General features: G+C 38.9%; 1 protein-coding gene across 2 annotated transcripts in view; it reads right to left on the bottom strand.

Moving 5' to 3' along the window:
* Positions 1-12356, bottom strand: part of TMEM87B (transmembrane protein 87B) — a 52216-nt gene that overhangs the window by 30315 nt on the left and 9545 nt on the right. For both annotated transcript variants that reach the window (XM_059405604.1, XM_059405603.1), the window contains exons 3-8: positions 9197-9288; positions 6580-6717; positions 5546-5599; positions 4243-4333; positions 2120-2181; positions 1698-1881 (exon numbers count right to left, since the gene is read on the bottom strand). In XM_059405604.1, the coding sequence (XP_059261587.1) occupies positions 1698-1881; positions 2120-2181; positions 4243-4333; positions 5546-5599; positions 6580-6717; positions 9197-9288 (621 nt within the window). The remainder of the gene's footprint in view (positions 1-1697; positions 1882-2119; positions 2182-4242; positions 4334-5545; positions 5600-6579; positions 6718-9196; positions 9289-12356) is intronic.

The raw sequence follows: 12356 nt of genomic DNA, 5'->3' as shown, positions 1-12356 counted from the left end.
GTGGTCTATAGCTACCATACTGGACAACACGGCTCTACACTGACAAAATGCTGACGGGTAGTTACGTGCACGAACCCTTTACACATGGTCACACAGCCAGTTTTCAGCTCACATTTCTCCACCTTGTCCACAAGAAATCACAGTTGTCAAATACTTTGAAGAAGTCCAGCTATACTAAGTGTAGCAGCACAAAGCAAGTCAATGTGACATGACCTATCCTTAAGGTCTCCATGTTGGGTCCAACAATCACTGTTTCCTGTCCCTGCAGTGCTTTTTCCAAAGTCTATCCTTCCAGGATCAGTGCTAAGCAAGACAGCCTGGGTTACAGGCTTCCTTCCCACTTGGCAAGAGGAGAAACAGCAGGAGCCCTGCGGTCTTCTGGCACCTCTCCTTTTCATAGGGCTCCTCAAAGACACCGACAGCAGCCTGTGATTTCTCTTCCAAGGCCTTGTATCATCTCAGAAAGAGAGCTTCAAGTCCCTGAGGATGACAAGTGGCCTTTCATCCCTTCATGTATCTTAGGCTGCCGCTCCTCACTGTACCTTTCCTAGACAAGGCCACACTTTACCTTCCCTAGACAAGAGATGACAACCACTAAAAGCAAAGGAGCTCAACTGCCTTACTAAACGTTCAAGAATGCTCTCCCTGCCAACCATGAGCGGCAGCCTCACCCCTCCTAGTTTGGTTCAGAGCAAACACACACACACACGTGCGTGTGCACAAACAGCACTAAAACTTTTCATGGTATAATAATACCTCTAATATGCCTCCCTGGATATTTGTCCCTTCTTTCTTCTCTTGTACACATCCTTTCATTTTGGGACATTATAAATATTCCCCAATATAAAGAAAGCAGCATAATCAACTCCTCTGTACCCAATACTCCGCTTCAATAACTATCCACATTATGCCAAATCCATTTCATCTATACTCCAACTCACTCTTCTTTTTTTTCCTGGAGTATTACAAAAGTGAATAGCAGACATAATCACACCCTATGAAAGTCGGGATAAAGATTATTTTAATGAATCACTCAGAAGCACATTCCTGAGAGCTTTCAACCCTTTCGAGCTACCTCCTTTTCCAAAGTTTCGGTGATGCAACTGTACCTTTACTTCTCTGGCCTTTTCGCACGCTACCTTCTAGAAATCTGATGCACACATCTGAGATGCCCAACTCCCTGCCCTCCTTAAGTAAACCGTGCGGGGCCTCCAATGGTCACGTGAGGTTTTCTGTGACAGTGAGGAGACAGAGAACACTAGATGGCTGCAGGCACCATCCATCGCCGCACTACTGATTTTACTCCCTGGGGTCCAATTTTCCTTCTTTTCTTTTGTGGAGGAGACAGGAGAAGAAAGAATATGGGAAAAACACAGAGAAATAATGTTAAAAGGATTAGTAGCACCTAAAGTGCCCCTGTCTGGAACGTTTCCTGTTTTAAGTCAATCACTGGAATAGGAGTTTTCTTCTCCCCAGGAGGAAAGTGAAGGAAAGCAGGGGAACAGGAAACGAGGACAGCTCATCCGCTAGCCTAGATCAGAGCCCCACTCCAACATTCCCTTCGTGGCTCTCGTCCTCTTCATCTCTAATGCAACTGTTTCCAAACCACTGGACGAAGGAGGCCTCCCACAGTTCTGCTCACAAATGCGAGGGGTTTCCTGGATCGTACTGCATTTACAAAGAGAGTCACAGCTTACTTGATAGCCCAGTGCTGCTGATGTTTTGATATTCAGAATAAAAAACTGCTTTTTCAAGCATTCCCAGGAAAATAACAGCTGCGATCCAGAACTGAATTCTTAATATATCTTTCCAATAACAGGCAGACCACATCAGCCAGAGTACGCCATATAAAATATAAACGATACACATCACCATGTAAAACTGTAGGAAGAAAAGCAATTTAGTCAATTAAAGCTTGTGATCATTTGAAAACGGACACTTCTGCATTCAAGTTATGTAATCTTTTATTTTCCTGTCACTCTGGAATCAGAAATAGAGTGTATGCCAAAGCATTATCTACTAAAGGATACCATCACGAGCTCTTTAAATTGTCAACATTACCAAATTAGGATAAAAAAAATCATTTTTTAAAAAGGAAAAAATGATAAGAAATACTCACAATCATCAGAGGCCAATCTGATGCAGAAATATATCCATGAGGCCCAATCATAGAAAGAGAAACTGGGGAAGATGGGGATAAAGAAAATAAAGAATTAAATGACGTACACATCTTAACATTTTAAATGTAAGCTCATTTCCCAGAAGGCTCTAGGAGCACAAACTGAGCTAACAAATGCTGAATTTTTACTTAGCACACACAAAATGCCAGATAATTACTAGTCACCGGCATGTCAGCTCATCAAGATACCTTTACTTGTATACATGCTGGTATCAAACTGGGCCAAGTCTGATCTTAGGCAGACAGCAGAGCAGTACTGGCCTTTGACCCGCCCCATGATCAGTCACTGACCTCACTGAGGACTTCATCTTCCTTAATGTAACTTGGGATAAAGTACCAGACTCAAGCATCTGGTTGGGGTTGTTGTACAAGACAACAATAATAAGCGGGGTGCCAAACACAGAACCAAACTGTCTCAGTAACTGCTCCAGTTACTAACTGGTGGGGTCTTCAAACTGCCTGCTGGTATCAGGGGAAGAGACACAATACCTAGGGAAGTGAGAGAACACACAGTCTAGGTGCAGAGTGGCCCCAATGTCCCTGGCTCTCTTCTCTGGCCGCTTATGTCATCTCTAGGAAAGGCCCAACTTCCCATTGTTCCAGAGCAGCTACCTCCACCGGCTTCCCCTATCGTATACCAGTTTTCTGCCTCCTCTGAAGCAATACCTGTGTCCGCTCAGTACTTTCTGCCTCCCCACAGGACTGTGCAACTCTTAAAGACAAAGACTATCTTCACCTCTGTGCTCCTAGTGGATGAACTTGAGCAGTTTGCAAATGCCCAGGACCTTCGCATGCTGTGGACTACTACTGGTCCAGCAGACACTCACTCTAGAAAATGACAGCCAAGGGATGCCTGAGTGGTTCAGTTGGTTAAGCATCTGCCTTCAGCTCAGGTCATGATCCCAGGGTCCTAGGATAAGTCCAACATAGGGCTCCCTGCTCAGCAGAGAGCCTGCTTCTTCCTCTACCTGCCTCTCCTCTCGCTTGTGCTTGCGCTTTCTCTCTCTCTCTCTCTCTGATAAATAAATAAATAAATAAAATCTTAAAAATGATTTCATAGAAAATGACAGCCGAAGCAATTCTAAGATCTCTGAAAGCATTCATTCTCTTAAAAATTGCCTTTTGTGGGGCGCCTGGGTGGCTCAGTAGGTTAAGCCTCTGCCTTTGGCTCAGGTCATGATCTCAGGGTCCTGGGATCGTGCCCTGCATTGGGCTCTGCTCAGCAGGGAGCCTGCTTCCCCCTCTCTGCCTGCCTCTCTGCCTACTTGTGATCTCTTTCTGCCAAATGGATTAATAAAATCTTCTAAGAAAAAATTTGCCTTTTGTAAGCCCACTCTTGCATTGGGTACTAAGAGAGGAACCATACAGCTTAATGAGACACAGAGGGCCTACCTTGGGGGACAGGGGTGGGCAGGGACCTCACAGACCCACGGAAGCCACAATTGCCAAATAAGCTCCTTCTACTCCTAAGCTATGGAAAGATGCTTTAAAATAAAAATTTTAAACTTCCAATGATAGCCATTTTCATGAGACAGTATAATCTACCTTAAATACAACTAAAATGTTGCCTACCCATTTCTATATTAGAAAATTCTTTTTTAAATCTATAAGGATGAACAATTTTATATCCCACTATGGTTTGAAATTTTAAAAGTTTACCCTAGTTTAAAATTTCCAATTCATTAAAAAATATTATAGTTAAGATAAGTATAAAGTTTTAAAGTTTTAAAATAAACAGATTATTTGTTATTAACAGAAATAATTTTTTAAAAAATTTTATTTATTCATTTGAGAGAGAGACAGAGACAAAGGCAGAAAAAGCACAAGCTGGGGGGAAAGGCAGCAGGAGAAGCAGGCTCCCTGCTGAGCAGAGAGCCCAATGCAGGGCTCGATCCCAGGTCCCTGAGACCATGACCTGAGCTGAAAGAAGAGGCTTAACCCACTGAGACACCCACGCATCCCTTGAGCGACATTTTTAACAAAAAAATGTAGATTTGGGCCAACGACAAAAATATAGAATACAGTAAAAGCAGACAGCAAAAATGCATGCAGTTTAACTATACCATTCAAATTCCATCTTGCGTCTGTTTTTTCCGTTTTGATAGAAACAATAAAGATATGAAACCCATCTCTCTGTGTTCTCGCTACAACATCCTGAAACAGGGGGGAAAAATCCTTTATGTTATTTTAAAAAAATTGCTATATAAGCTACAGTTAAGCAACTGCCCACCACATTTTAAAACAACTTTTAGTAATTCAGTTGGGTTACTTTTTACTGTTTTAAAACAACAGAAAGAAATGGTAGACAGTGGAAGGATAGCAGACTGTGGAAGGGTTGTCCCTATACCTGCCCCTCTCAGACCCAAAGCAATGGAGGAAGAAAAAATCTTTTCCTACTGTTCAGGTTTTCCCCTTTTAATATTTTTAAAGGATCTCCTCTGAAAGCTATCATTCTAGGTTTTACTTATTAATACCATTCAAATATTTTTTCTAATATTACACTTCCCATATTTCATTCTAATATAAAGCATTCAGTTGTTAAATGTGGCTGTTTTTAAACTGAACCGGGGGAGTAAGAAGTCAGGTAACATTGTTAGAAAGGCTGTACAGATTCAGTACATAGGTTCAATTACATAAATTCCCTAACATCTATGTTATTAGCCGTCCTGCCAGGAAATGAAATTGCCCCCTGTAATGCCTAGGAATGCTGCAATGTCCCACATAACTGGATCAAACTTCACATTTATCCTTCCAGAATATTCCCTATCCTTCCCTTTCACTTCCTACTCCTCTACCTGCAACAGAGTCTGTGCAGAGCAGAGTTCTGTCCCAGTCACTGCAGAGTGGAACATATTTCCACTCTGAAACCACTCTTTAAGATCACTGAGAAACTTAGAGGCACGGCATCAAAGCAAATGTTTAGCCCTCCCAAAGCCACCTTCAGTCCCTACACTCAACTGCTTCCAAGCCTCTTCACCTCTTGGTCTTTTGACTTTTAGGAATTTCTCCAAATACCAAATTCTCTTTCCTCTGGAGCAACATTCATGGTTTCTATTTCTTTACATCCTTAATGGTGATCAGAACCAGCCCACTGTTATGTTAGGCATTTGAAAGAAAGGTAGCAAAGAAGTTAACCTTAAATTACAACTTCAAAGGAATTTTTAAACAAAGTCAGAAATAAGTAAATACAAAATTCATACAGATACACATAAAAAAATACACTATTTGAAATAATGCTTCTTTTTCTCCCCCTACTTCTAATCACCCTACTGTATATTGCTCTCCAAGTATCTATCCATCACAGATTCTTTTCAGGCTTACCAGAACTTGTAAACATTTGATTTAAAGACAAATAAAATGACTCACTGTTGATCTTTCCTGGTTTGAAACATTTCTGGTATTTGTAATTAGTTCCTTATTCTGGAAAAAAAGAATAAAACAATTCCATTTTATATTGCTGCATTTCTATAGGGAAAACTGCTTTAACAATTAAGAAAAATTGCTTTGAAAAAAGTAAAGAACCAGAAAAAATTAAAAGTAAAAAAGTTTATAGCCCAAACATGAGTAAAAAAAAATCCTGCTTTTGAAAAATTACTGTTTAAATCAGGGTAGTGGTTACCTTTGGTGGAGAAGATATTGCAGGGGAGGTTTAGGGACTAAAATATTCTATACTTGATCTGGGTCTATACTGATGTGCTCAGGTTCTGAAAATTCATCAAGCCATACACCTCTGCTATGTACACTTTATGTTTTTATTTGTAATAAAATAAATTTAATTAATTTATTTTATAAAATAAAATAATAAATTTATTTTAAATAAAATAAATGTAATTAAATAAATTTATTTAATAAAATAAAAACTTTGTTTTTATTATCACAAATCTTAAAAACACCTTTATTATTTTCACTGAAGACTTGCTTTCAATTTTTCATTTCAGAATTTACAGAGTAAAAATATAAGTTACAATGACCCATAGCCTCACAACCCATGGATGACTGCTGTTAACATTTCAGAATCAAATCTTCCAGGCTGTGAGGAAGTAAGGGAGGAGAGAGTGTTCAAGTAGGTTGGTTGCTGATAAGCCAAGGAAGCTGACAGAGCTTTAGCACTGGAAAGTGTGACTAGGTGTTGTGATGGAATGATGGGGGCAAAGGTCTCACTGGAGTAGATAGAGAGAGAGAATGATGGAGGAAGTGACAGCAGACCACGAAAAAATGACGAAAGGGTTCTTTTTCAAGGGTGTTTCTGTAAAGGGTACAATGAAATGGAATAATGGTGCCAGGATCTTACTTGTTAACACCTAAAGTTAACAAAAGAAGCACCTTTGTTTATCAAAATATTGATAAAATAGAATTTAAGTTAATACTTATAAAGTACATTTGGCAAGACAGATACTCACAGTCAGTGAGGGAAACACCTGCAAGTCACTGTTGCAGTCTAAGTTTTCATATTTTGTTGTCCAACATTCAATGTTCTTGAAATAATGGCCACAAAAGTCTTCATCAACACTAGGATCCTGTTTTTGTGATAGCTCCTCCTACCCAAGGTAAAATTCTATGTTATAATTTATTTCTACACTTCTTATTCAAGAAAATAAGTAAAGCTTAGTATCTAAATGATAGCAAAGATTTATTCAGTTTGGAGCACTTGAAAACATACAGAATACTAAAAAGAAAAATGTTTTGGATATAATTTTAAGTATGACAAGGTAATCATAACATGTTAGCCATTCCAAGGCACTCAGATCCAGTAACACATAATATAAGCATAATCTTAGAGGAAGAAAAGTGACTAAGGTATTACCATAGGAAATGGTATATGAAGAAGTAAAAAATACTTTGACCTGAGGCTACTTTCATTTGATCCCATGTATAAAAGATTTTAGAGAGAAGGAAAACCAGCATTTAACTACTACAAGGAAGGTTAAATCAAAGACAGATGAATAAAACCAGGCTCCTAATGGCAGCTTCCAGTCATCAAGAAAAGGTTAAGTTGGCTTCTACTGGCCAAATAGACAATTTGAGCAAAATAAATTTAAAATCATAATATATTATAACCCATGTAACAAAGCAAAAATCAATGAGTCCATGTTGATGATTGCTCAGTTAAATGACAGGTAAAATAAAAGGAAAAGAGAGAGCTCATCCTGATGGCAGAATATTAACAAAACAAAAGAAAATATGGAATTAGAAAAAATCACCATTCAGCAATCATCAGAGCAATAACTGATTGATCAGGCCAGAATCAAAGGATATTAAAACAAGGATTGATGAAAAATCAGGATATTCAGGATGCCTGGGTGGTTAAATGGCTGCCCTCGGCTCAGGTCATGATCCCAGCATCCTGGGATCGAGTCCCACATTGGGCTCCTTGCTCTGCAGAGAGCCTGCTTCTCCCTTTGCCTCTGCCTGCCTCTCTGCCTGCCTGTACTCTCTCTCTCTGACAAATAAATAAATAAAATCTTTAAAAAAAAAAAAAAAACCCAGGATATTCACATACAAATACAAAAGTATTTCTTCACAAATTATTGTTAACAACAAAGAGAAAAGTAGTAACTTTATAGTGGAGAAACCTGGTAGAAACTTCCTTAACCAACTGATCAAAGTTAGCATTACCAAAAATGGGACAAGCCAGTACTAATCTAACCTAAACTAATCATAAGAAAATACCAGAAATATTGGAACCGAAGGATATTTTATAAAAATAAATGGTTGTATACCCCAAATATATCAATGTCAGGAAAAATGAAAAAAACAAAAAACAAAAAAACAAAGCTGCAGCAATGGCAGTGTGATCTTGGACTGGAACTTATATGAGGAAAACAACAAAAAACTGCTAAAAGGGATGTTCAGGGGACACTGTCAAAACTGTAATAAGATCTGTTTATTAGGGAATTCTGAGTGGCTCAGTCGGTTAAGTGTCTACCTTCAGCTTAGGTCATGATCCCAGAGTCCTGGGATCAAGTTCTGTATTTGGCTTCACGCTCGGCAAGGAGACTGCTCCTCCCTCTGCCTGGCACTCCCCCTGCTTGTTCTCATGTTCTCTCTCTCTGACAAATAAATAAATAAAATCATTTAAAAAAAAAAAGATCTATTAGATAATAGTTTTGAATCAATGTTAAATTTCCTTTATTTTTATCACTGTATTCTGTAATCTAAGTGAATATCTTTGTTCTTAGGAAACACATACTGAAGTATTTAGTATGAAGGGGTAAAATATTTGGGGATAAAGTCACAAAGGCACTATTTGAGGAAAATGGTAGCTTTCATCCCAAATGAAAAGATAACACAGATAAAAGTATGGAAACCTATGCATCATTTAAGGTAGGAGCTCACAAGGAAGTAGCGGTAAGCGACCATCAGCACGGTCAAAAGAAACACCTTGCTGAAGGACACAGGAGCCCAGTGGACATCCTCCTCTCATACGCTCCCCCTCCCTTCCCTGGGGGTCTCCTTTTCTCTTCTCACCTCCCTGCGATCTGCTGCTACTCACTCAAGTTACTCAGCCCCCCTAAAGTTCTAGGTGCCCTATAACTAATTTTTTGGATGAAGTAAAAATTTTACATTACTTTCTTAAACTACATTGATTTTTATTTGTAGGGGACCCACAACCCCTTTATTAATGGTTCTTACATGTCTGGTTAAATATTTATTAACATTTTTCATAAGACAAAAGGCAACGAAAAGATGTTTCTTTCCTCAGAAAGCATATACTGTGATACAATTAGAGCATTTCTTGCCCAAGTCCAAAAATAAATCTGTGGCACTTTCAAAACTACAATCTGTATTTCTGGCCTCCTCACCTGATGAGCTAATAAATCTTTATACTCATTTTTCCTTCATAGCTTTTTTTTTTTAAGAAGATTTTATTTATTTGACAGAAAGAGACACAGCACGATAGGGAACACAAGCAGGGGGAGGAAGAGAGGGAGAAGCAGGTTTCCTGCTGAGCAGGGAGCCCCATGCAGGAGCTCCCCTTCATAGTTTTATATACACAAAAATTTGCACTTTACTTACCTCCAGCTTAGAATATTCATTTTGGCAGGTATAATGCTTCAAATGCCACTCTATGGCAAACTTCACAGGCCCAGAACAACTGAATGACTTAACTGTTTAGAAAAAGAAAGTTTCGTTTTACAGTAATCATATATATGCTCCAATATAAGTTTAAGGTTTCGAGAATGCAATTTAAAATAGGCTACTTTAATGAAATAGTAAAATATTACCTAATTTCTCCCAAAGTCACTGCAAAGTGAGATAAATTCATTAAATTAAATTATTTTAGTTAACCAAAAGTTGCTATAATATTATTCATTTAATCGCTATATTAAATCTATAGAGTTAAAAATCAACTGAGTAACAGAATATGCGGTCACTGCTTACTCTAAACTATTCTTGTCACTGACTTACTCAAAAAATACTGAGTGAGCATCCCTTGTGCGTCAGAAAGAGACATAACGGTAAACTAGAACAACTCTAGTCCTTGATGTTAGAGGTACTGGGGAGAGAAGGGTTAACAATTAAATAGGCACCTTTGATAGAATAAGGGTCTGAGAACAGGGGGTCAAGGGAGTCCTGGGCAGGGCACCTAACATAGTCTAGAAGAGCATGAAGAAGGGGTACCAACAGGCTTCCTGGAGGAGGAGGCCTTTAAAGTGAAGAGCAGGAATTAGCTAGGTGATGAGAAGAGGGGAACAGTATGCAAATGTCCATGAACACCACAAAATAGTTGGCTATGGTCAGAACATAGACTGGGGAAAGGGGGAAGAGCTGAAGCCGGGTAAGAGTGCTGGAGAAGGGGCGCATGGGCGACTCAGTCGTGAAGCATTTGCTTTGGCTCAGGTCATGATCTCAGGGTCCTAGGATCAAGCCCCACGTTGGGCTCCATGCTCAGCGGGAGGCCTGCTTCTCTCTCTTCCACTCCCCTTGCTTGTGTTCCCTCTCTGTCAAATAAATAAAATCTTAAAAAAAATTTTTAAAAAGAGTGCTGGAGGAAAATTGTAAGGGGTACTGTACTCTGCTAAGGAGTTTTCCTTTATTTTGAATATTACAAAGCACTACTGTATGTTTCAGGTAGAAGGGTAACATGATTAGAAAGACTGAAAAGGATTAAGTCTAGAATTAGAAAAAGCTCTTTTGGGAGTGTTATCACAACATGGAAGCTGCCTTTCCCTAGAATAGATAATCAGAGAAAGAGAGAGAGAAAAGAAGAAGCCACAGTATCTTTTATAGCCTAGTTTCAGAAGCAATATGCCATTACTTCTGCCATATTCTCTTGGTCAGACCAACCTTAATATAATATGGTAGAGAACTATATAAAGTCATAAAAACCAGGAGGCAGGGATCACTGTGAGCCATCTTGAAGACTGGTAACCAGAGGGAATCCAACCTGAGACTGAGACTGGTAAAACTACTGAGGCAGAACACCTAAGAGTTGGGAGCTGCCTAGAGAAAAAGTAAATGAAATCTGGACAAGGATACCATTGAGCCTGTCTGGTATAGTAGTCAGCCCCTGCATAGGAAGAAGTCCAGTGATTCTCAGAGGTCACTCAGGGCTGGGAACTAGTTGATCTTCCACTAACCAGAGTGGAAATTAATATATATTAAATATACCAAGCATTTGGAGAAATGTAGCAGGGTCATACCTTAGAAGTGGTGCTAAGTTAGCCCTATAGTAAAGCTACTCCAGGTCCACCCTAAAAGAAATTAAACATAAAATTGGAAAGGATCAAACTGACCCAAAAGAAACTTAGTTGTCTGCCAGAAAAAAGTTGTTAAAGGAGTACAACACCTCAGCACTTAAGAATGTAACATTCAGGGGTGCCTGGGTGGCTCAGTGGGTTAAGCCTCTGCCTTTGGCTAGAGTCATAATCCCAGGGTCCTGGGATCGAGCCCCACATCGGGTTCTCTGCTCAGCAGGGAGCCTGCTTCCCTTCCTCTATCTTTGCCTGCCTCTCTGCCTACTTGTGATCTCTATCAAATAAATAAATAAAATCTTAAAAAAAAAAAAAAGAATGTAACATTCATGGGTCGCCTGAATGGCTCAGACAGTTAAGCACCTGTCTTGGTCACAATCCAGATTCCTGGGATCAAGCCCCTCCTCAGGCTCCCTGCTCAGTGGGGTGTCTGCTTCTCTCTCTCCCGCTGCCCCTCCCCCGATTGTACTCTCTCACTCTCTCAAAAAAAATCTAAAAAAAAAAGAAAAAAAAGAATGTAACATTCATGACATCCACCATCCAAATAAAAATCAGATATAAAAAGCAGAAAAATCTGATTCATAATCATGATAGATTAGTCATTATGATAAAGATGGAAATGACAAAGATGGTTAGCAGAGAAGAATATTAAAACAGCTGTTAAAAATATTTTCCATATGCTCAACAACATAAAGGAAAATATGAAAAATACTGAGGAGGGAAAGAAGATATTTGAAAAAAAGGAACAAAACTTCTAGAAATTAAAAAAAATACAGTATTCAAGTAAAAAATTCACTGTATAAGATTAATAGAGATTAAATGAGATTAAATACTAGACAAGAAAGATCACTGAACTTGAAGACAAAGCAATAGAAAAATCCAAAATGAAGCACAGAAAGAGACTAAAAAAAATTAACAAAGCCTCAGTGACCTATAAAACAATATCAAGCAGCCTAACATAAGGGTAAATGGAGTCCCAGAAGGGAAGGACAGAGAGGTAGAGACAGTGTCTAAATTCATGAAAGAGAAGAGATTTTTTTTCAGTGCAGACACACTGTTGTTCCAGCATCATTTACTGAAAAGACTAACTTCTTTCTAAAGAATTAACCTTGGCACCTTTACTGAAAGTCAATTGAGTTTATATATGTGGGTGTATTTCTGGGCTCTCTGATCTGTTTCACTGTTCTATATGTTCTACCTTTATACTAATACCACACTGTTAGGATTACAGGATTATATACATTCTGCAATCAAATAGAAGTCTTTAAACTTTGTTCTTTTTTTTTAAATTTTTTATTTTTTATAAACATATATTTTTATCCCCAGGGGTACAGGTTTGTGAATCGCCAGGTTTACACACTTCACAGCACTCACCAAAATACATACCCTCCCCAATGTCCATAATCCCACCCCCCTTCTCCCAAGCCCCCTCTCCCCAGCAACCCTCAGTTTGTTTTGTGAGATTAAGAGTCACTTATGTA

This window comes from Mustela nigripes, chromosome 7, assembly GCF_022355385.1.
Source record: "Mustela nigripes isolate SB6536 chromosome 7, MUSNIG.SB6536, whole genome shotgun sequence".
Lineage (NCBI taxonomy): Eukaryota > Metazoa > Chordata > Mammalia > Carnivora > Mustelidae > Mustela > Mustela nigripes.
This window is presented reverse-complemented; position numbering and strand designations above follow the sequence as displayed.